This window comes from Clinocottus analis, unplaced genomic scaffold, assembly GCF_023055335.1.
Source record: "Clinocottus analis isolate CAN_PGR_092001 unplaced genomic scaffold, fCliAna1.0.p SCAF_4, whole genome shotgun sequence".
Lineage (NCBI taxonomy): Eukaryota > Metazoa > Chordata > Actinopteri > Perciformes > Cottidae > Clinocottus > Clinocottus analis.
In genome coordinates this window covers 12,812,854-12,835,232 of record NW_027176153.1, presented here as the reverse complement: position 1 = coordinate 12,835,232, position 22,379 = coordinate 12,812,854, and the positions used below count along the sequence as shown (strand labels likewise).

Here is a 22,379-nt window from a genome sequence, read left to right as displayed (position 1 = left end):
AAAGATCCTTCTTGTACAGTGTATTATACTTTTCATGAAACTTGCCCATGTCAAATACATTTAAAAACTAACTACATTTTTTAGGTGGATTTTACACTTAAAAATGATGAGTTAATATTGTAAATACAAAGGGCATTTCATCCATCCAGGATCTTTGACTGGAGCTGATCCCATCTGACATTGGGCAAAGGCAGAGTACACTGTGGACAGGTCGGCAGACTATCGAAGGCCTGCTATATAGAGACAGATACAGATTCACGTTCACATTCAGGGCAATTTTGATTCTTCAACTAATCTAAACTGCATCTCTTGAGGCTGTAAACTGGAGAGTACCCCGGCCCCTCTTGCTGTGATGCGCCGTGCGATGCACCTCACCACCGTACAGCCCGAACGGACAACAGTTGTTTTTGTGAGCGAACATTAGACCATTTATAACTTTGTTAGTAACTTTCATTACTTTTATGTTGGTGATATCACACTTTGAGTTAAACCTGTGTATATAAGAAACAGTTGGTCATGAGCATTTTTCTCACAAGTAATATATATGTTTTGTTAAAATGTCCATCATGAGGTTGATGCAGGTGCAGCTGAATTTGTATTTTGGTTGACATTTGAGGCTCATTTTGTTAAACATACATATTATACAAACACACAATTTGCCTGATGATTACCTGTGTGCACCGTGCAGGACCCAAACACATTGTTTTGACAGGATTATTGTGCATTTTGTCCACCACATTATTATGGAGGCAAATGGACATATTTCCATGTCTGTACCAACAAAAAGATAAGCATCTTATGAGTAGAAGTAAACAGAAAAAGAGAGAGTACAGCATAAAATAATACTACAACTTTTATTTAGTATTAATCTGAAAGAGCCTATGTTTAATCAAATTAAATTATATTCTAATAAAATAGATTAATATTAAGGGAAACTAATATTATGACCATCTCTGTGGGAAATTTGGCCATTTGGCTATTTACTATGCAAAGATATAGTAGAGAAATGTGTACCTGAGCAGAACATGAAGTTGTTTCCCCTGTGTGTGTGTGTGTGTGTGTGTGTTGTTATCAAAGCTTCTCCTTGCTTTGTTGTGATGGACTGGCGACTTGTCCAGGGTGTACCCTGCCTTCGCCCCTTGACAGCTGGGATCGGCTCCAGCGCCCCTAATGAGGATAAGCGGTTAAGATAATGGATGGATGGATAACGTTAGTTATTAAGACATTCTATTTGTCTATTTGTCTGATAATTTTCTAGTTATATATATATATATATATATATATATATATATATATATATATATATATATATATATATATATATATATATATATTTTTTAAAAAGATACAATTTCGATTTCATTCATTTAGGGTAAAGATGTAAAGATGTGTTACATTATAGTAACATGTGAAGATGGGTGGACTAAATAATTAATTTGACCCATGTGTGTGTTCATGAATAAAAATCTGCTCACATTTGTGGATACAGATGGAGAGTCCAGAGGCCTTTGAAAAGAGTTAAATGTTCTGTGTGGCAACGATAATCTGATGTTCATCCTTGTCTTACCAAAATTTTCCCAAAACATTATTAGGTTCATTTCTGCAGCTATAAAAATAAACCGTGAGACAATGCAACTAAACAACTAGCCTTATCTGAGGGGTTGGATGTTATCCATGGGTACAGCGTGGGTCTTCATTGCACGTACAATGGCCGACGCCGGGCTCCGCCTGCGTCACTACTGTGCGACGCACATGTCGAGGTGAAAGTGCGAGCTGCCATTTTTTCGAAGGAATCTTCCTGATTATACAGGCGAAGACAAACTGTGAGTCTCACCATCACTCTTTAGCAGTTTTGTTTCATCTGTTGGCGCCCTGAAGACTTCCTCTGCACGAATATCACAGGAGCTGGTTTTGTTTTGATCCGGGTTCAGGCTCGGGCTTCGCACAGGGCTGCACCGGGCTGCAGATGGCTGGTTAGCTGAGCTGGCTACCGTTAGCCGTGGCTGTAAACAAACACTACAGGCAGTGAGGAAACAGCCGCTGATAAACCAGCTCACGCATGTCAGCTTTGTTCTGCAGATGCGGGTGATAGTCCAGTTGGAGAAAGAGCCAACGTAACGCTAGGGACGAAACAGTGGAAACGCAACGCGAGGGGCGGCAGGAGGCAGCAGCTTGACGTTGCATGTCTGCAGGTTTTTGCGCCACAACTTGAGTTTTGATGACGGTGCGAGTTTCTCCAAACTAGGTAGGAGCTCAGTCGCTTTCGAGCGGGCTCGGTTCTCGGGATAAACACACGTCTCACACCGACATGTCGTCCTTCTCCGAGTCGGCTCTGGAGAAGAAGCTGACGGAGCTGAGCAGCTCGCAGCAGAGCGTCCAGACTCTGTCCCTGTGGATCATCCACCACCGCAAGCACTCGGGCCTCATCGTCAAAGTGTGGCACCGAGAGTTGAAGAAAGGTAAGAGCTGTTCCTGCAAAGTGCAATGAATGGTGCAGGCGGTTGTTTATGTGCAGCACAACACGAGAATATGTTGAGCATATGTTGTTAAAAAGTGTAATGAACAAGGACTACGAATATGCTTTAACTACCACTCAAAGTCCTGCAGGCAGAACCTTTATTGAGTAATGCAGGGATATTTGATCAAATAATTATACACAAAATGATTGACTCTGTTGATTTTTTTACTCTGTTTGGGGGGTTATTACTGCCGCAATAATATGATGCATTTTAATGCAGTAGTTGTTTGTGCAAATGTTTACTACTTCACATACAGTTGCAGTTTAATCCACAGCTTCCTATTCTATGAAACCATCATAGGTTTGTAACGTTGGTGTTTTGTTGTAACCGCTTGTCTCTAACCAAGGCTCTGCTTTCAGCTTTGTTATGATGCATTTTTCCAGCTGATCTTTCCAGGGTTTTACGTAGTTATATGTGGTTTTCACAGAGCTGGAATTATATAAAAACTAATCATAAAATTACTACTAACTAAAGCTGTAAAATGAGAAATCTTAAGTTTGATTTAATTTATCACATACATATATATTGTTCTGTTTTCAGATCTGTTGTTTAAATCAACTAAACGATAATAGTCAACTATCGAGTTACCTAAGAATTTCTTAAATCGAGGACAACCCGACCAAACAGTCTGAGAAGTTTAACATTATGTCCAGATAAACAGGGGCTGAATTGCACGGGTTATATTGAAGAAAACTAGGTATGATTATACATTTAATTTAATTGCAAACCAATTTAAAGTTCATTGTCCATCGTATATTGATGATATTGTGTGAACTTTTGTTGTCAAATCTTAAAAATATCCTGATTTTATGTGACCTACAGCAAAAAGCTCCAGGAAGCTGACGTTTCTGTATCTGGCCAACGATGTCATCCAGAACAGTAAGAAGAAAGGACCCGAGTTCACCAAAGACTTTGAGACCGTCCTTGTTGATGCCTGCTCCCATGTTGCCAGGTAGATGTGACCACCGTATGCGTTCAGTCACCTGCAAATATTGTTCTTTGTATGTAATAAGTGTTTTTATGAGCGGGCCAATGCGCGTGTGTGTGTGTGCGTGTGTGCGGGGGGACTGAGTGCGCCAACTACCAGAGGCTTTTTGCTGATTTGTTGAGTGTATCTAAATGTAGTCCAACTTGGCAACCTGTTTTTGAAGCTGAATGTTGTTTTTTCTTGCTTTTTGGGTCTTGTTTTCTACAAACATTTATACTAAAGGGTTTTCAGGGGCCTCTCAAACCAAAACAGAGCTTCTATCCAGCTCCAAAGTAGACTACGGATAAATATAGGCTAACATATTTGGTCTGATGAAATTGTTTAAACACTTTTTTTTCTATGCACAAGTTGTTGGGGGGAAATTCCATTTTTGCTATGTGTTGAGCTGTAAAAACTAACCTTTCAATCAATCCTTTTGTCTACTGCCCTCTGCTGTCCCATCTCCTTGCAGGGAAGCAGATGATGGTTCTAAAAAGCACATGGAGAGACTGCTGAACATCTGGAAGGAGAGAGCCCTCTACAGAGGAGACTTCATTCAGCAGCTGAAACTGGCCATTGAAGACTCTAACAGCCCCAGGCCTTCAGGTGAGATGACTCTTCGGCTTCATCTACACTAATACGTTTCTATTTTGAAATGAAAACAATCCACGTCCACACGGGTGTTTCAGCATCGTTTAGAAATGATTTCTGTCCATACTAACGCGCCTGAAAATGAATATTACATGATTATTCACGTACATTGGGGATGAGAGTGCTGATGTAAACAGAAAGTAGTTGGTTGCTTAGTTTCAGAAAATACGGCTAGTTGTGAGGACTATTATTGTAATGTTAAATAATAAAAAGATACTTAAGCTCTTCCTCTATATGCCCGGACAGGTTTTGCAAAAAAGAAAAACAAGTTTTAATTTTCAAACTTAGTTACAAGGCTGCAGGTCTTGCTCTGTCTTTCACGTCAAATTTACTTTAAAATTAACACTTACGAATCCAAAACCTTTTTGTTGTTGTATACTTTGGTCATCTTAAAGCTGGACATGGAACATGTGTGGGTGTTTGATCTCTAAACTTGACCCTGCAGAAGAGAAGAAGGCTGTGAAACGAAGCTATCAGAAGATCCAAGAAGAAGAAGACGATGAAGATGACGACTACAGAAGCCATGCCTCCCCTCACAATCCAGATATCGCCGCAACTCAACTGGTAGGATGCTGATATTTTACCTGGATGGCACAAAATACAGAAAATAAATTAGTTTTGTTCCGTCTTCTCCATGATAATTTCCCCCTCCCCTTTGACTCCTATTTACTTTCTCCCTCTCTTGCTTTTGAACACACGTTTACAGACGGAGGAGCTGGTGAAAGCGTTACAGGACTTGGAAAATGCTGCTTCAGGCGACGCAGCAGTTCGTCAGAAGATCGCCTCGCTGCCGCAGGAAGTCCAGGACGTTTCCCTGCTGGAGCAAATCGGTGGTGAGACCTGACAGCTCAGCTGGATCAGAAATACATTTTTCTTGGACTATTTTATCCAGACATTCTCTCAGCATGGATTTCTGCGTCATAGTGGGACTGTGTCTGATGAAATGTCCGGGTTTTTTTGGTGAGGACTATCAGATGGAATTTAAAATAAGACGCGAGATAATGCAATACCAAAAGTTGTATGATTCAACTTTGGGGGAAATAATCTATAAGCTATAAAGGAGTAAAACAATGCATATGGTGTTGAATGTAAACTCAGGAGTTACTCACATCTTAAAGTCAGTAAGTTTAGTTCTGCAATTTCCTTTACAATGTCATTGTGTCCACATAACAGTCTTTTTAAACAACACATGCTGATCAATGTAGAAACTTTACACTACAAATAAAAGAAAAGTAAAAAGTTGAAAGAAAATATATATATTGGTAAAAAGAGACTCAGTTGTCGAAATGTAAATGCCCAGTATATAAAGAAATGTAAAATAAATAACAACCCACTTTGACACCAATCTAGATAAGGAGGCAGCAGACAAGCTGTCGAAGACGGTGGACGAAGCGTGTTTGCTGCTGGCGGAGTACAACGGCCGACTGGCTGCAGAGCTGGAGGACCGGAGGCAGCTGGCTCGCATGCTGACTGAATACATCAACAGCCAGAGGGAGGCGCTCATGGAGAGAGAAAAGAAACTAGAGGCAAGGCACAGCATCCACAATTGTAACAGTAGCGCAAGAACTGAAACAATCGTCTCTGTCTGAATCGGTTTGTGTTAAAGTTTCTCCTTCACAGATTTAGAGAGTTGAGTCCCTGTTGAGAAGGTATCAGACAGGCAACCTGTAACTAAACAGCAAAGATCTGAATTTAGAAAAATCTTTGCCTTCTTGAAATCTGATACCAAATGGAACGTGCAATGTTGTATTTGAATATACAACTCACAATTTGACAGTACGTATCCTGTAAATCCAACAGCCTTCACCAAGAGATTTGTCTGAATGTTGACTGATAACCCAGCTTGGCTGAGCCAGTAAGAAAATACAAAGGCACAGGTGAACAGACCTGATTTAAATTCTGGTTTATTACACATTAGGTTTATTTTCATTATGTTGGCTTTATTTCCTTAGTGTGGAATCCATGTACTCACCATTCATTGCTGACATGTGGATGCATGGCAACATCAATAAAAAGAAAAGCCAGACAATAGTTGAGTTTACAACTGCTCTGATCGTCTGACTGCTTGTATGCCCTGCCCATATGTTTCCAGATTTCAGAAAACACTTTGAGCACAGTGTAACAATAACTTTTTGAACTGATGGCCAAAACTAGAGAAACAAGACCAACATTGTAATGTATATTAATTGTCTTCTAAAGCCACAGGCTGTGACCAAAATGTGTTTCAAATAGGCCAGAAAGCTAAAGACAAGAATATTGTGATAACTGTTACTTGTAAATAAATAATATGCTCATACTTGTGCTGTGTCATCTTGTCCTCCGCAGGAGTATAAACAGAAACTGGCGAGAGTGACCCAAGTTAGGAAAGAGCTAAAGTCCCACATCCAGAGTCTCCCTGACCTCTCCCTCCTGCCCAACGTGACCGGGGGTCTGGCGCCGCTCCCCTCGGCCGGAGATCTCTTCTCCACCGACTGAGAGGTCTTTGCCCAGAAACACCACCTCCATGCCCCTCTTCTCCCAAACCCAGCCACATGTTTGATTCACAGAACAATTCCAGCTGTGTCACATGTGGCCCAACCTCCCTCTGCAATCCTGCAAGACGAGAGTGAGGAAGGGACATTAGAAGTAAGGTTTGGTGAAATCAAAACGCTCTGCAGAGGAGAACAGAGACTCTGTTGGCCTGGATCTCTCCAGGACTCGCTCGATCGACAAGGATTCCACTCCACCAGCTTAGAACGAGTTCGTTTCCTGTTTGTTTTTACTTTTTTTAGGAGGGGCGGGGTAAAGAAGCAATGTTTAGATGGACATAAGGTTGGCTGTAAGGTCGTGTCAATCAAAGTGTCTTTTTGCGTGGTATGTTGTGGATTCTGTGAGCAAAGGAATGCCATTTGCTCTCACAGTTCTCAGTTTGTGACTACACTGTGAAGAGGATGTACCATTCATTAGTTTTATTTTTTTGGTTTTCAGTTGGTGGCTTTTTATTGATCCGTAGGGGGTCTTGATGTGTGTGTAAAATTAGAGAAGATATCATCAGATTGGGTTCAGTGCACGTTGCTTTTTGGTTGCTTCATGAACGCATGTGGTGAACAGTTTCTAGGCAGCGCACTCATGTCAGTAACACTTCATAGAGACAGTGATTAAATAGGTTTTGTCCTCATAGTAAAAGACAATAGTCATTCTTTGGTTTTTGTGTCCCCGTTTGCAAGCGTTTTTTTTGTTTACAGACTAAAACTTTGTGATTCAAAATTCCCATTTGTTTTCATGCATTCATTTGGACAAATGCTTGAGATATGGTAATTATGTTATACATGTGTACTAGACAAGGTTTGAGTTTTACAAATAAATCCTGGAAGATTGAGGAAACATTTCGAAATGTGATTGTTTGCTTTCGAACAGACTATCTGGTTTTTAATTGAATAAAACTCTAAATCCAGTCTCTAAAAAAATGAATAAGATAAAACAAAACAAAAATTAAATATTATTAATAGTATTTGTCAAGCTGGGTATTGTAGAAATAATAAAATACCAAGATAAAAAGATAAGACCTTTTATGTAATGTGTTTTGGTTATAGCAAACAAACATTGGATGTAAATTGTAATGGACTGTTTAAGATTTCACAATTCAATTATCACAATTGGCATTTGTATTAAAATTATGAATATTATTTTATACATATTGCTTAGTCCAACCTGTGTGTAGACGCTTAGTGATGAAATATCTGTCTCTCTTCACTACATGTCTCATGTTGTTTTTAATTTCTTTTAAATGAGGACAAAAACAATATCCCTGAAATTGTATGTTACGGATAGGAAGTGTGACTTATTCCCCAAATGAAGTTTCATATGATTTACTTAACAGTTATCTGTCGAGGCCTGAACATTATGCATCATTTGTTTATCTCATATTTGATTTTTATTCGTCTGTATACAGAAAAAAATATTTCAAGAAGTTTTATAAAACTTAATAAAAATGGTTTACTTTCTTTTTTTGTTGGAGCCTTCAGAAGCCAATCACTAATACTAATACTAGTTACTTACATCGTCTTTTTAATTCTTCCATATTTTAAACGTGTGCTATCTCAACGGTGGACCTATGTAACTATATGTATGTGTACTTATTACATACATTACAGCACCCATTACTGTTTTGGCTAAAAAATTACCACAGGGAATTAGGTCATTGAAGGCAACTCATCATTTTTTGCTATATGGATGGATCTGAACTTCATAAAACAGTTTTTCTATTTTTATTAATTACTCTAGGGCAGTAAATAAAAGTGTGATAAGTTCAGAAAACCTACCTGTGTGTTATTGTAGAGGTTGACTAGGTCAGTGGGGGAGGGGCTAAACGAGGGCTGGAGCGGAGAGAGTTTTGAGGTGAGACGAACTGACAGGGATAATTCCTCTGCGGCCATCAGGGCGTGATTTGTCCAGGTAATGATATCTCGTATGAGTGGTTGAGTTTAGTGCATGGTAGTCCATATGTTTTTGTTTCAGTAAGGCTAAGAATATCACGGTTGTTGTCGGTAATGAATTACTTGATGATTAGGCCTTTGTTGCTTAGTGACGGATGTTTAACAGAGCAATTTTCAAGGAGTGTTTTGTGATTGGTTGAAAGGATTTGGGTAGGGTTGTGATGGCATAAAAAGGTAGTGGGCTTGCCTTGGTGCTGATTACAGAAAGACGGGATAGAGTTGACGGAAGTGGGTTTGCAACTTGCACTGGGAGCCGACGTGCACATCACTGGGATGTAAGAGATGTTGTTTCTGTTCATGGCTCTGTGAATGCGGCGTGTAACTTGACAGGCAGGTGCATATTTATTATTGCTCTTAAGTTTCCAGAGAGTTGTATGTCTGTCGATTAGCAGCTATTCAAGACATTGCACATGGCTTTTGTTTATAGGATTACCTTCACACAACCCACTACAGTCAAATGTGTTAAGATGAATGTGCATTACATCAAACACTTTCATAATAGAACAATGCCACAAACTGGCAATTACCTTTTTTGAATATAACTTGTCATTTGAATGTTGGTTGCTGTTCTCCAATGTCATAATACTCCATTCTAGAATCCTCTTAGTAACTGAAGCATAAATGGTCCTTACAACTAGAGCCAGAAGAGAGACCTGCACCTCAGGTATCAAGAGTAAAAGTCCTCAAGGTGAAAGCAGAGATGTCGGTGTATAATGAGCTTCGTCTGGAACAAAAGCTTTGTGACGCGGTGATCAGAGTGGACAACGTTACATTTCCCGTGCACAAGATCATCCTTTGTAACTGCAGCACATACTTCAAGTGAGTTGAATTTGCTTCTTAGAATTACAATATTCATGTGCAAATGCATTTTTAGGCATTCATTGTTACCACGGCTACATCTTGTCGAAAGAAAAACAGGCATTTTGGCCTTGACCTCCCACTCCAAGGTATCTGGAAATGGCCTGTATGGATACCCATGAGTTTCCCTTTTACACGTTCCGTCTTTTTGCTAATCCCATGCAGTTTTAGTCAGTATAAATGTATATTTCCCTCTTCTAAAAATGGTTAGATTATTCGTGCACACTGAGCTCCCTCAACAGCTTTGGAATTGCATAAATTTACTGACAGAGTAGCTGAGACCCAAGGAGCCCAACTGTATTCATATGTGATGATGCGAGTCATAGTAGCCATTTCATTGCAGTGAGACAATTTTTTTAATGACCTTTTGTGACCTCCAGAATAATTACAGTCTCATGAAACCACATAACCACAAACTAGAGACTTTGGGAATTAAAAGGATGTATTGCTTTTCAGGGTGTACAGTTTTTTAATACTAATATTTGAATATTATTGCACACAATGTGACAAGCATCAGTTTTATCACTCATGTCATTCATCCTGCCACATATACACATTTTCACCATGTAATTAACCAAACTAATGAAAGACGGAACAAAAACTATTTTTTTCCTCTTAAGTCTTGGTGTCATTTGCATCAATTCTTTAGTTGTATTTTTTCTTATCTAGCACCAAACCTGTGTAATTGATACAAAAATTGCCGCAGCAACTTATGAGACTTAATCAGTTGTGGCAATATCCCCCCTGAAAAAGACAAATATGGACTATGGGTCTGTTTTTCTTCTGTTATTTAGTTAGTCACAAATGGTTTATGTATAAATAGTTTTTCAATGAAGTGATTATGAATGGAAAACGTGAACCTCCTTCTTATGTGCCTCCTTCCTGCCTGACAGAGCCCTCTTCACCATCTGGTCAACCCCAGACAGCCAGGACTTTCACATTCCTGATGTGTCACCCGACATCATGAAGCTCATCATTGAGTTTGCCTACACGGATTCTGTTCATGTGACACAAGAAAATATACAAGAGCTTTTTGTGTCAGCCGACAAGTTCGATGTACAGGGCATAGTTCAGGCCTGCTGCTCCTTCCTGGAGGCGCTGCTTTCCCCACGGAACTGCATCAGTATCTGGTGGTTCACGGACTTCTATTACACCCCCAAACTGAACCAAAAAGCCTTCCTTTACATGATGAATTACTTTGAGGCGGTTGCTTCCACCTCAGAAGAGTTCCTGCTGCTCTCTATCCAGGAACTAGTAAAAATCATTGAGAATGACCAACTCAATGTCAGGCAAGAGAAGACGGTCTTTGGGGCCATCGTTCGCTGGGTTTGCCACGCAACTGAGGAACGCAAAGAATACATCCCTCTGCTTTTGTCCACTGTAAGTGACAATTACTCGGCCGGCACTGAGTAATTTTTGATTTGCATCTTTTACATCTTGCTCATAATGTTATCACGAATACAACAGCACGATCAGGGCTATAGTAAAAAAAAAAAACAGTCAATAATAAGTGTTCTTGTCTTTATGCAATATGTTTACTGAGTTAATTAAACGTCAAACAGCCCCAAGATGAACAATATAAATATAATTAGAATATAATGTTTTTCCACATAATCTACCACATTTAACAATTAGAAAGAAATATGAGCCTTTTTGTCTGATACGTGTAAAACAATATTTTGGCCAATATTTTTCCTTTAACATAATTATTATTGATCGGAATTCTCTATATTATGTTATTTAATAAAAACTGTACTTAGTGGAATATATTCAGTTATGTAAAAAAACAAAGTTGTCAGCGTTATCTACTAGAAAAACTACGTATTTGTAACACTGTTTCTCGATTACCTCATCATATGTTAGGTATTTCGTGTTGTAATTTCTTGTTAACATACTGTTTTCCTCGTGTGTAGGTCAGGCTGGCTTTAATGAGTCCAAAATTCCTCACAGACGTCGTGAGAAACAGTGAACTAGTGCTGGCAAATAAAGAGTGTCGACCAATTCTCATCAAGAAGCTGGCGGCCATGCTTGACTTCCAAACAAAGATGGTGCCTGGCTCATCGTTCTACAACACTTTGGACCGCCCACGACTGTCCCCTACCATCATGTTGGCTGTTGGAGGCTGGAGCGCTGGCAGACCCATCAACAGCATCGAGGCGTACGATGTCCGTGCTGATCGCTGGATCAATGTACCAAACAACGATGAGACTCCTCGAGCCTACCACGGCGCAGTTTTCCTCCATGGATCAGTGTACTGCGTCGGTGGCTTTGACAATGTGCAGCAGTTCAGAAGTGTGCACCGGTTTGACCTGGCCACGCACATCTGGTACGAGGTGACATCAATGCATTTGAGGCGCTGCTATGTCAGCGTGACTGTGATGGACGGGTGCATATATGCCTTGGGAGGTTATGATGGACGTGTTCGACTCAGAAGTGCTGAGCGCTATCAGCCCAGTAGCAACCAGTGGACTGTCATTGCGCCCATGCATGAGCAGAGGAGTGACGCCCACTGCACAACTCTCCATGGAAAGGTGGGTTCCTGTATTCAGTGTTGAAACGGTAGTGTACAGTGTATCTACTTTATAAGATCATAAGGCTTTGTAAAATAATGAAACTAATGATCAAAAATATTACAAAAATCACTTGTTTTGCATAAACATTTTTGCACAAGTGAGCTATTAAATGTCAATTAATTAGGCTATAACTGAGATGGCTATAGACTGATCAATATTTTATAATACTTTTCCTCAGTGGACGACTTCAAACGGTTACTTATTACCTCTTAAATTCCCTCCAGCTGTACATTTGCGGTGGCTTCAATGGGAGTGAGTGCCTGTCAACGGCTGAATGCTACAACCCAGAGACCAACCAATGGACACTGATTGCCTCCATGGACAGCGGACGCAGTGGACTTCGGGTCATTGCCTATGCAAACCATGTTTTTGCAGTAAGCACATTGAACACTTCTCACACTCACATTACACAGAAACAGTCTGAAGAATGGCAAATATTGGCAGAGTTTTCAAATAGAGCAATGATTGACATATTTGTTTGACAACATTGACTTTTTAGATTAGATTAGATTAAACTTTATTGTCATTACACATGTACAAGTACAGAACAACAAAATGCAGTTTAGCATCCAACCAGAAGTGCAATAGTAGTATCCATTACAAATCAAGTAAAGCGTTGAACCGCTGGTGTGTTGGGAGGTTTGGATATCAATTGAAAAATTAATCAGCACAATGATAAATAATGGATTTTTCTCTTAAAGGTTGGTGGTTTCAATGGAACCAGGCGTCTGGACACTGTTGAGGCCTACAACCCCAACACCAACACTTGGCTCCCTATGCCCTCCATGTTGAACTGCCGCAGTAACTTTGGCATCGCAGTGATCGATGACTGTCTCTTTGTTTTGGGGGGTTACAACGGCTCAAGAACTACCCTTGAGGTTGAGTGCTATGATTTCACAGCTCGCATTTGGTCTTATGTCAGTGGCATGGAGATCTCCCGCAGTGCCCTGAGCTGTTGCACGGTGTACGGACTCCCTAACTTGGCCGACTACTCTGCTCCTCGCCAGGCCCTGCAACCTTCCAATAGAGAGGAAGATGCATTGGAATAATCCACCTGACTATGAGCTGTGTTGTTGTTTAAATAAATATTTCCATGTATCAAACTATGGCAGTGCTTCTGTAACTTCAGTAATAACATATTTTATGTTTGTGTGACTCGCTATTTATTAGTGAAAGAAAACATTTCACCTGGGAGAAGAATCTGAATTTAAAAAAGGCTTTCAAACTAGACTTGATGTTGTGTAACAACAGCATTAACATTGATGGTTTTGTGTATTTAATGTGTGTTTTATGCAACACAAACTCAAGGTTTCTCCAGAGTAACTTAGTTAAAACGAAGTCGGAGTACTTAACTAATGCTGTGCTGTGCATCCAGCTCATTTACAACATGCACAAAAAACATCACTCCAGGACTGAAATCACTTCATTGGCTTTATAGTAAGCTAATTATCTAGACTCAAGAGAAGAGTAGGATTTGTTGAAAGCTATCTCTTACTGGGAGCTTTCTATAATAAATAATATGTGTCTGAATTAACCCATCTTAGGGACAGAGCAATTCTCAAAGATAATACAGTACATTTCCATTCAGGGTTTTATTGAAGACATGAAACCAGAGAAGACCACTCATCCCAATTATATGAAATACAATGAGGTACGTATATGTATGAGATGACAATGTCTCTCTGCTGAGTGTTTATTTTCACTCAGGTACACAAACACCACAAGAAGACAAATACTAACAAAATTTATATTTGCCGAATTTATATTCCATTTCATTATCCGAACCGCTTATCCTCTAAAAATGTATATTTGTAGTCGACAAATTAGTTTTTTTTTCTTCATTAATGACAAAATGTTTCCTGAAAAGAGATGAGAAAGCACTCCTCCCTTCAACATACACATGCTGTACTCAAAGCTTTGGTAGCTTTAGTGTTTAAATGTGACCAAATCAAAAGGAATATGCCATTATTAATCACGAAAGTCAATGTGTTTCTCAATAAGTGGATATGGATCATTGTGTTTAATGATGAAATTACTCAAGAAAATACTATTATTAATATTATGTGTAGTATATTAGTATGGTTTGTTCTCGTACAATATGTAGATACAATGATATAGTCTCAGCCCTGTAATCTCACCTACTGTTGTCCAATTAATCAACAAAATAAAAAATCAAAGAGTTACTGTTGTTAGACTTTGGCACCTGCTCATTCCTTCACAACAATGTTGATGAAGCTGCTGATGTTTTTCAGTTGGTCACTATCAAAGTTCACCAACAGCACGTTGGAGCCGGCACTGGTGGGTCTGAACTCAACGCTGGCCTTAGCTTCCTGTAAGGGGCCCACAGTCCCAATCCTGCAATAATTATACACAACCAGACAAAATATCAGAGTTTTCTCTCATCACAAATCACAGGACAGCATCTTATACTTGGCTGTATAAATATAAAATGCATTTCATTACTGAAATATGAATACCTGTGTGGCAAAAAACCGGGAATTAAGGTGTTTGTACAAACTTTGCACAGACATCAACTGTATATGAACTGTGATGGGAGTTGGGTGACACAATTAAACACATACGCAAGACGAAAAGAAACCATAAAAATGCTAAAAAAAAAATTGACGTATAAATCCACTCATAACAGTTGGGATGGCGTTGACGTACCTCGCCGTTATGGGTTTGCCGTCAGTGAGGCCGGGCCCCTCTACGGTGAAGCTGCAGTCCTGCACCGGCTCTGGTAAAGGGTTCGACATGGTCAGCTCTGCCGTCACAACCTGGTTCACCGTGGCTTCTCCCACCAGCTGCAGGGAGGTGTTCAGATAAACATGTTTCGTGATGTGAGAGGTTGTACAATGAAGTAAATTATTGAAATTATGTTGAAAGAAATATGTGACACAGTTGCAATAAATGATGGTGAGAAATAGTGATTTTTAGTTGAATGCAAACTTTTCTATTTTCTATGATTCAACACACTCCTGACACGTGTTACAATTGTAAGTTTGGTATTTCAGTTATTTTGCAATGTAACGTTACACATTGGTTTATGTCAAAGCTGAATAATACTGACTTAACACAAAGGACAGGATCTAAGTTTTATGAAATGTAAAGAGGAGAAAAGACAAAAAGAGATATCTCTAAATCTATCGCTTTATTCAACTAGAGACATAAGGAATTAGAAACTTTACCTTTGCAACAGAAGGTTAAAGTGACACCTCTGATAGGCCCATCAAATCATTCGTGAAACAACAAAATAGTGTTTGGGCCGCTAGCCTGTCCTTTACCAGACCTAATAGCATACTTACCACTTCAGCGTCAACCTGGCAAACATAAAACCTCCACATAAGCTCTCTATTCTAACTGGTTACTTTACTTTTACAAAATACAAACTTCAGCTGCAGGGTGATTCAGATTTGACAGAGAAACAAAATGACATACAGACTTTACAAATAACATTAAACTGTACCATTTTATTTTACATCGAAAATACAAAAAGTTGGATAAATGTAGTTGCTGTGCTTTGAACTCACGTGCAATGACATCTTCCTACTAATGTATTGTTTTGGCCATAAGGTAAAATTATTAATTTATTTCACAACGCTTTAAAAAAAAATCATAACACGAGTGAATATTTGTAATCATGAATACTTTTCTTTCACCTGTCCATCGCACATACCTTGACCTCAATCTCTGGCTCGTCCAGCACAATGGTCTTCTCAACCTTGTGGTAATTTACAACCTGCTTGTCGATGGTCATGGCTGACAGCTGGATCAACCGGTCAGGGCTGATCACTGATCCATAACGGGCATATTCCAGTTTTAGAGACAGCTGCCGTTCTAAAAAAAATACATACATTATGTACATATTAATTGAGTAATTCAATTTATCTTAAGGCAATCTCAGCATAAGAAAGGGATCGTGACAGATGGTGGTGTTGAGTATTTGCACTGAGATGGAGGCTAACCTTCTCCAGAGGGCACCTGCACTTTGTCTGATGTGTATCCGCAGCCCTCTCCTTGTCTTCCATTGTAGACGCCAGCTTTGGCGAAGAACAGGAAGGTGCAGGTCTTTGCTTCCATGCAGTTGTTGGTGAGGACAGCGTGCACCTCAAAGTCCGATCCCACGATCATGTTTTTAGCCAGTTTGATCTGAAAATAGAATTACAAGATGACTTGATTATTTAAATCATCGACTACAAGAACCTAAAGGGATTTGTTTTTCTAAAAATCAGCAGGATGACTCTATGATCTTTGAAATAGAGCGTGCTGACATAAATGTTTATAGACAGATTAATTTCAAAGAAAATGCAATAAAGACATAGCAGTTGAAGATTAACTAGGTTGTTTCTGTTCTTTTGATTAATGAACCTGCAATTCAGGCACAAAGCATGTGGCCTGTTTTGAGGTATTTGGGGGTCTTGAAAACTCTCATATCATTGTCAGATCCCTTTGCAGAAACATTTGAAGTAAGTTGCATTAAGTTCTTTTCCATGTTATTTTTCTACAGTATTTATTCTTCAAATGAATATGTCAGGACAGTAAAAAAAAAAGACCTTGAGACGCAGCCCCGGCTCTTCTCCTCGCTTCTGGACCTTGTTGTGGTGTTGTGCCTTCTCATACACCTGCCTCTCCTCCTTTGAGCCTGAAAACCATCAGAGTCACGAAAAAACGCAACAATATTGTTCAGTATCAAATACAGGTCGTCTCCTTCAAAACTATCATCATACAGATTTGATAGACATTCGATGTATGTAATACATGTGTCTTTGATTACAGTGGAAGGAGAATAACACAACACCTGCACACTGACTCCAAAGCACACATTTGTGTAAATGGACAATCAAAACATTGAAGATGCAACTGGGATCTTTTGAATATATCTAAATAGTGAGTCTTTGAAGTCTGCAGTACCTTCTGGATACTTGTACTGATGTGTGATGTCATGTCTCTTATCCGAGCCCACAGCTTTCGTGCTGATGAAGCGTCCAACAGATTTAGTTGATCCACTAAACTTGACAAACTCTCCATTTGACAGGCGCACCAGGTCCACAACATCTGCATTAACCTAACTCCACACATGACACGAGACGACAGGACATGAAGTGACACTTATTATAAAGACATTCAGTCACTTAAACAGGCGTCCAATTACACAGGCACTTTACACAACCTGTAACAGCAAAAAAGATATATGTTTATATACACAAATACATCAACAGTATCTCTAAAAATGTGTCATAACACAATATTAATCAGTTAGCTTGGCTCAGGTCTTGTCATTGAAGAAAACCTCTAAACTGGACCCTTATTAAAACCATTGCAGTTAACTTAAATGTAAACTATGTACATTTCATGTGCTATTCTCCTTAAAATGTTAGACTAAAAAAACTCACCTCAGCAAAAATAAAGGGAGCATCATACTTCTTGGTCAGTTCTCCTTCCCTGATGGCCTTCAGAGAGGACGGTCCACAACAGAAAACACCTGACAGCATCACACACACTGGGTTCATTTCAGCAGTCAATGTCGGGATTCAGGCCATGCAACTCATTCAAGTGGTATAATAACATTAACGTGGCCACATTAATGCTAAATATTGTTTGGTGATGATGTATCACTTCCAGAGAGAATGAGCAGGTCAAGCATGTGAAGAAACACAACAGTTTCTTTCAATTAATTTCCTAATATGAGATTGAGAAGTCAAAAGTGTGCAAACACTTTTTGGCAAAAGGGATTTACCTTGATACAGGTGAAATGAAACAGGTCTCTACAAAGTGGTAAATTATCTGCGTGTGGTAAAATCGTGAATAAATGTTACATCTGGTGATACGTTACATATTGTCACATATATTTTTACTATATCAAGGAAAATTGCCTTCGAATGAAGAAACATACCAAACACAAGCTGTCACAAGTTTGGCCATAACCAACACCTGTGACCTCTAAGCAAAGCTGAAACTAACTTCATGGTTAAATACTGTGACTTGGCATGCAATATTAGGACCCATCTTTGTGCCACCTCGACACAGTGAGTCATTGTGTCAAGTGTTGGACATTATTGTGTCTTTGTTCTGTAACTGGTCTGCCAAGGCAGCATGGAAACTGTCAATACACAGTTTTGCATGCAGGACGGAAACTAAACTGAATGGGTTTGGGTAAACAACACAAACAACTAGACATGACAATCAAAGTCTACCTTCACTTCTCTCCTGTGGAGTTGGGTCACTGGTTTGCCACCCATCAAACTCTGATCCCAGATCAGGACGGGCCATCCAGCTGTCCACCCACACGTGGAAGTTCCTGGTGAAAATGAGACAGACAAAGGACAATTACGTTAGCTTTGATCAGTAAAATAAGATGTTTTGAAGACAGTTGTGTTTATGAATAAGTGTATTTGCAACAACCTGGTAATAATCACTACCACACACTCACCATATTGAATCACCATCAGATATTCTTTCACCGTTTTCATCATACAGGTTTTCTATTATCAGGTTGGCATCCGTATCGTGAGCCGATCCAAAGTTAGTAACCACTCGACACGGGATACCCAGGGCACGGGACACTGGAGGAGGGAGGGGAGAAACCACTGCATCACAGCCACTAACGCAAGCAAAGAAATACTAGAGATACTAACATTAAAAAAGACTAAAAATATAATCATCACATAAAATAGTCACATGGGGCAGAGCACTTCGAAGCCATCAGTTCCTAAATTTAGTGTTTTGATAAAAAGGTTGGATTGTGTGTCAGTGGACAGGACTGGAGGATGTAACTGAGCGGAAGTCAGTACCCTTTTAAGACATTGTGTACCACATCTTTTACGACTATACCTTGAAAAAAGAAAGTAGCACTTCAGTAGCACTTAAATGGCACTTAGTCATAGCACTTTGTAGTTTTGCGTTCTTGAAGAAATTGTACTTTCTTGATTCTGGTTGTTCTGAGTTTGTACTCATGGTTGAATGCACTTATTGTAAGTCAGCTAAATGAAATGTAATGTAATGTGATAATGTAAATGGTGGAATAAGGTGGAATAAGGTCAGCGATGGCACACAGTGGGTTAATTTAAATGTTTCAAATTACCTTAATCACATACATGAAGTCAAGCATTTTTTTTTCTGTTAAATGGCAAAATGTCAATATCATCACTAAGTATATGTAAAACCTAAGAAATATACCTTAAAAATAAATAATTTAACAACAAATTGAAGACATAAGACGTCATACAGTCATTCTGTGACATACTGGGCTCCAACCTGTGCACGCAAGAGCAGCAAAGACCCAACATTGGCCGTAGCGGACGGAGCCACTTTCTGCCCACTGATGAAGAATGTCCCCGCTGCCGATCCACTTTCCTGGATGAACCCCATCAGTAATCTCTCCCCAATTTCCCACCAGCACACCTCTGTCATCATTACTGTTGATCTAGTGGCACAGACAGAGGGGAGACAAGAGTGAGAGATGAAGTGAACGACAGACTCGAAAAGTATAATCATGACACTTTTCACGGTCATTTACATTTTATCAAATTCAATTGCTGAGTGGTGTATCAATTTTAAATAAATCAATATATACGAGTGTTTTTCATTTGCTCTTCTCAACTTCAAGTATTAGTCATCGAAATAATGCTTACAATGTTGACAGCAACACTGACTTATTTGGGACAAATAAATGATTAGACCTCATCAAACTCACAGAGGCCTGGAAAGAATTAAGCACATAATGGAAAAACAGCAACATGTTATAAAAAAAAACATGTCCATACGCTTAAGATCTCTTCAGGACTCAATCAGTATTACTACCCATGCCAGATAATGAATACATGAATAAAGAACCAAAGCGTAGTTTTTAGTTGTTTTTTATCTAAGTGCAAAAAAACATCTTCTGATGCCACTGTGCACATCGTCAGTGCTGTGCCCGGGATCATTTCTGTAGTGATTACTGCTGGGCCAATAGAAATATAACTGTATTTATCATTTAGCTAATTTGATTTGCAGCAGGAAAAACATGTCGACAGACCTTTAATTTAACTCCACTGCTCTTTGCCACCTGCTTGGTTGGAATTAGAGCTGCTCATGATGATGGACATATGCAGCAAAGAAAGGAGTTTCTAAAGTTGCCTTGGGAGACGATAAACTTTCCCGTGGTCCCCCCTGCTGAACAATAGGGGACTCAGAATAGCAGACAGAGAGGGTTTTCTTTTCTGATGCACCATGGTAATCTCTGCCTGTGCATCTAAAATAAAGGCTATTCACAGGCTGGTTCACACGGTCTTCCAGATCTTGAACACAGACCTACCATAGCACTCAGCACTCTGGTCACATAAATGGGATTCCTCCTGGCAGAGCAGTCCTCGTCGGCGTTAGAGACAAATTTCGGATTTTCATCCAGGAGCTTCATACATATATCCAGTATTCCTGGTTCAAACTGAAGACGGACAAGCAGAGAAGATGGAGAGAGATTAGTTACCAGCATTTTAAGCATGTTTATTTGGTTATTGACAGTATTATTATCAGAGGAAACTATTGTATGATTGATAATGAAAGTGTATTCTAAAGTAGTGGCAAGTCTGTTGCTCTTTTCCGTCACAGTGAAGAATAATTTAGAGTATACACATGTTTGTTGATTTTTATTGAACGAATAACAACATGTTGTGTACCTGTCCAAAGTTCCAGGGTTTCCCTTTGATCCGTTTATGTGTTCCTCTGTAGATCTGTCCACATTGTGCTAACACATATTCCTGCCTCTTCATCTCACTGCGCATGTAAACTGCATCTCCTGAGAGCCCGTACAGACACATTTAGCATGATCATATTCAATACAGTGGAATTTCAAATCTGACTTTTCAATGCTTTACAGCTGCAGGTGAACTGTAACCTATATTCTTTTTTAAACTTACATTTTGTTCTGCAAATGATGTAACACAATGATCATTGATAAGAAAGAAAATGCAAGCTCCATGTGGAGCACAAGACATAACATAAATCATCATAAATAATTTGGAGAAGAAACATAATGTACTCACTGGAGCACCAAGCATTAAAAAGCAGGGTGAACTGTCCTAAATTGGTCTTCTGTCCATCTTGGTCCAGAGTCAGAGAATAGACCCCTATGGGGGCGTTGGGGGAGGAATTGATAGACACATGAACTGTGTTCCCAGAGGGATCATGAGAGGCAGATGCGCTCCATTCACTGTCCACTGTTGGGTCACGCAGACCAAAAGAAACCTTGGTGTCTGATTCTGCTCTGGGTAACGGACCTGGAGAGACAGAGATAGACAAATCTATTAAATCTAAATCCAGATAGGAAGAACACAAATCCTCATGTGTGCATACACACTTACCAGTTTCAACGATGAGTGTGAAGCTTGTGTCACCAGGTTTGAACTCTTTGCTGCCGGCCTTCAGGTGTAAAATCACATTAAAGGGCTGTCCCCTTCTGACAATCAAACGCTCGTATCCACACAGGTCTGTATTATGGTGACTGGCGTTGCGCTTAATGTCAAAATCACAGCGCTCAATATCCAAGGCTGTGTGTAGAGATGAACACACAGGTCGCTTGTCACATCAATTAAAAAGTTAACACATGGCAACAGAATAAAATATAACAATTGCACTTGATAACTTAATTATTTTATCTAAATTTCATCACCATTTCAAACTTTCTCAAGATGATAAATCACAAGAAATCAGCAAGACAGACGATAGTGTTACTCTATGTTCCAGATCAGACATATCCAATGTCATCCACCATTCCTGCTCATCACATTTCACATTTGACTTTCAATCTGACACTTTAAAATAGTTTCACTCGGTGAAGTAAAACAGAGAGAAACTTCCTATTCAGTTGTAGATAATACTCTCCAATAATAATGTGAACCACTGTCCCACAATATGAGACACATAAAGGGTTTCTTCCTTCTTACCTTGACTCATGTCTGCACATAAGTTCTTGTCCCTCCACGTGGTGCAGAAAGTGACTCTTCAGCTGCAGCCTGAGCTTATTGCTTAACGGTCCTGCAGCGTAGTGGCCCCTGTATTTATAGCATGTGAAACCCAATCTTCACGCCCCCATCTGTCTATTTGTTGCATCAGTAATACTGTTAGACTTATATATCACTTATTCCTCTTTATTCATAAATGTTTACACTGACCTATGAAAATATTGTGAAAGATTTCTGCTGGAAACAAAAGCTCAAACATGCAAACAGAAAACCTCTCATTGGTCCTTCATCAGCAAATTATAGTCCAATGCACAACTGAGGTTTTTGTGTGTTACATAAAATAGAATATAACGTATCACAATAAACACATCTACATGTACCAGATGCGTTATAGT

General features: G+C 39.4%; 3 protein-coding genes and 1 long non-coding RNA gene across 9 annotated transcripts; 2 read left to right on the top strand and 2 right to left on the bottom strand.

The window, feature by feature from the left end:
- Positions 1 to 1,784: 1,784 nt before the first annotated feature.
- Positions 1,785 to 8,390, top strand: rprd1b (regulation of nuclear pre-mRNA domain containing 1B). Its single transcript, XM_068598063.1, has 7 exons — positions 1,785 to 2,459; positions 3,342 to 3,471; positions 3,959 to 4,092; positions 4,583 to 4,701; positions 4,844 to 4,970; positions 5,488 to 5,663; positions 6,463 to 8,390. Exons 1-7 carry the CDS (start codon positions 2,309 to 2,311, stop codon positions 6,610 to 6,612), a joined length of 987 nt encoding a protein of 328 aa, XP_068454164.1. The 5' UTR covers positions 1,785 to 2,308; the 3' UTR covers positions 6,613 to 8,390.
- Positions 4,494 to 6,260, bottom strand: LOC137800741 (uncharacterized). The gene is made up of 3 exons (XR_011079662.1): positions 5,472 to 6,260; positions 4,836 to 4,951; positions 4,494 to 4,721 (listed from the first exon to the last, which is right to left on the bottom strand). It is a non-coding gene; the product is annotated as an uncharacterized lncRNA (long non-coding RNA).
- A 351-nt stretch (positions 8,391 to 8,741) lies between the features above and the next one.
- Positions 8,742 to 13,146, top strand: LOC137800223 (kelch-like protein 10). Of its 6 annotated transcripts, none has more exons than XM_068597311.1 (6): positions 8,742 to 8,887; positions 9,251 to 9,431; positions 10,364 to 10,850; positions 11,384 to 12,001; positions 12,268 to 12,417; positions 12,745 to 13,146. In XM_068597311.1, exons 2-6 carry the CDS (start codon positions 9,313 to 9,315, stop codon positions 13,090 to 13,092), a joined length of 1,722 nt encoding a protein of 573 aa, XP_068453412.1. In that variant the 5' UTR covers positions 8,742 to 8,887; positions 9,251 to 9,312; the 3' UTR covers positions 13,093 to 13,146. The 6 variants fall into 6 exon arrangements, with proteins under 6 accessions (XP_068453412.1, XP_068453408.1, XP_068453407.1 ...); XM_068597307.1 differs by having other exon boundaries at positions 8,755 to 8,942; XM_068597306.1 differs by having other exon boundaries at positions 8,755 to 8,942; positions 9,209 to 9,431.
- Positions 13,147 to 13,461: 315 nt separating this feature from the next.
- On the bottom strand, positions 13,462 to 22,058 carry LOC137800221 (protein-glutamine gamma-glutamyltransferase 2-like). Its single transcript, XM_068597305.1, has 15 exons — positions 21,967 to 22,058; positions 21,385 to 21,570; positions 21,067 to 21,300; positions 20,701 to 20,819; positions 20,340 to 20,468; positions 19,298 to 19,466; positions 18,474 to 18,606; positions 18,238 to 18,341; positions 17,437 to 17,525; positions 16,955 to 17,108; positions 16,597 to 16,685; positions 16,009 to 16,192; positions 15,720 to 15,880; positions 14,711 to 14,847; positions 13,462 to 14,398 (listed from the first exon to the last, which is right to left on the bottom strand). The coding sequence occupies exons 1-15, from the start codon at positions 21,974 to 21,976 to the stop codon at positions 14,251 to 14,253; spliced, it is 2,046 nt and encodes a 681-aa protein (XP_068453406.1). The 5' UTR covers positions 21,977 to 22,058; the 3' UTR covers positions 13,462 to 14,250.
- Between the last annotated feature and the right edge of the window lie 321 nt (positions 22,059 to 22,379).

Coding starts and splice junctions, on each gene's coding strand:
- rprd1b (XM_068598063.1), top strand. CDS start 2,309: ATGTCGTCCTTCTCCGAGTCGGCTCTGGAGAAGAAGCTGACGGAGCTG. Junction 4,093..4,582: donor TAACAGCCCCAGGCCTTCAG/GTGAGATGACTC, acceptor TTGACCCTGCAG/AAGAGAAGAAGGCTGTGAAA. Junction 4,971..5,487: donor CCTGCTGGAGCAAATCGGTG/GTGAGACCTGAC, acceptor ACACCAATCTAG/ATAAGGAGGCAGCAGACAAG.
- LOC137800223 (XM_068597311.1), top strand. CDS start 9,313: ATGTCGGTGTATAATGAGCTTCGTCTGGAACAAAAGCTTTGTGACGCG. Junction 10,851..11,383: donor TCCCTCTGCTTTTGTCCACT/GTAAGTGACAAT, acceptor CCTCGTGTGTAG/GTCAGGCTGGCTTTAATGAG. Junction 12,002..12,267: donor GCACAACTCTCCATGGAAAG/GTGGGTTCCTGT, acceptor AATTCCCTCCAG/CTGTACATTTGCGGTGGCTT.
- LOC137800221 (XM_068597305.1), bottom strand. Junction 20,820..21,066: donor TTTTAATGCTTGGTGCTCCA/GTGAGTACATTA, acceptor ACGGGCTCTCAG/GAGATGCAGTTTACATGCGC. Junction 20,469..20,700: donor AACCCTGGAACTTTGGACAG/GTACACAACATG, acceptor GTCCGTCTTCAG/TTTGAACCAGGAATACTGGA.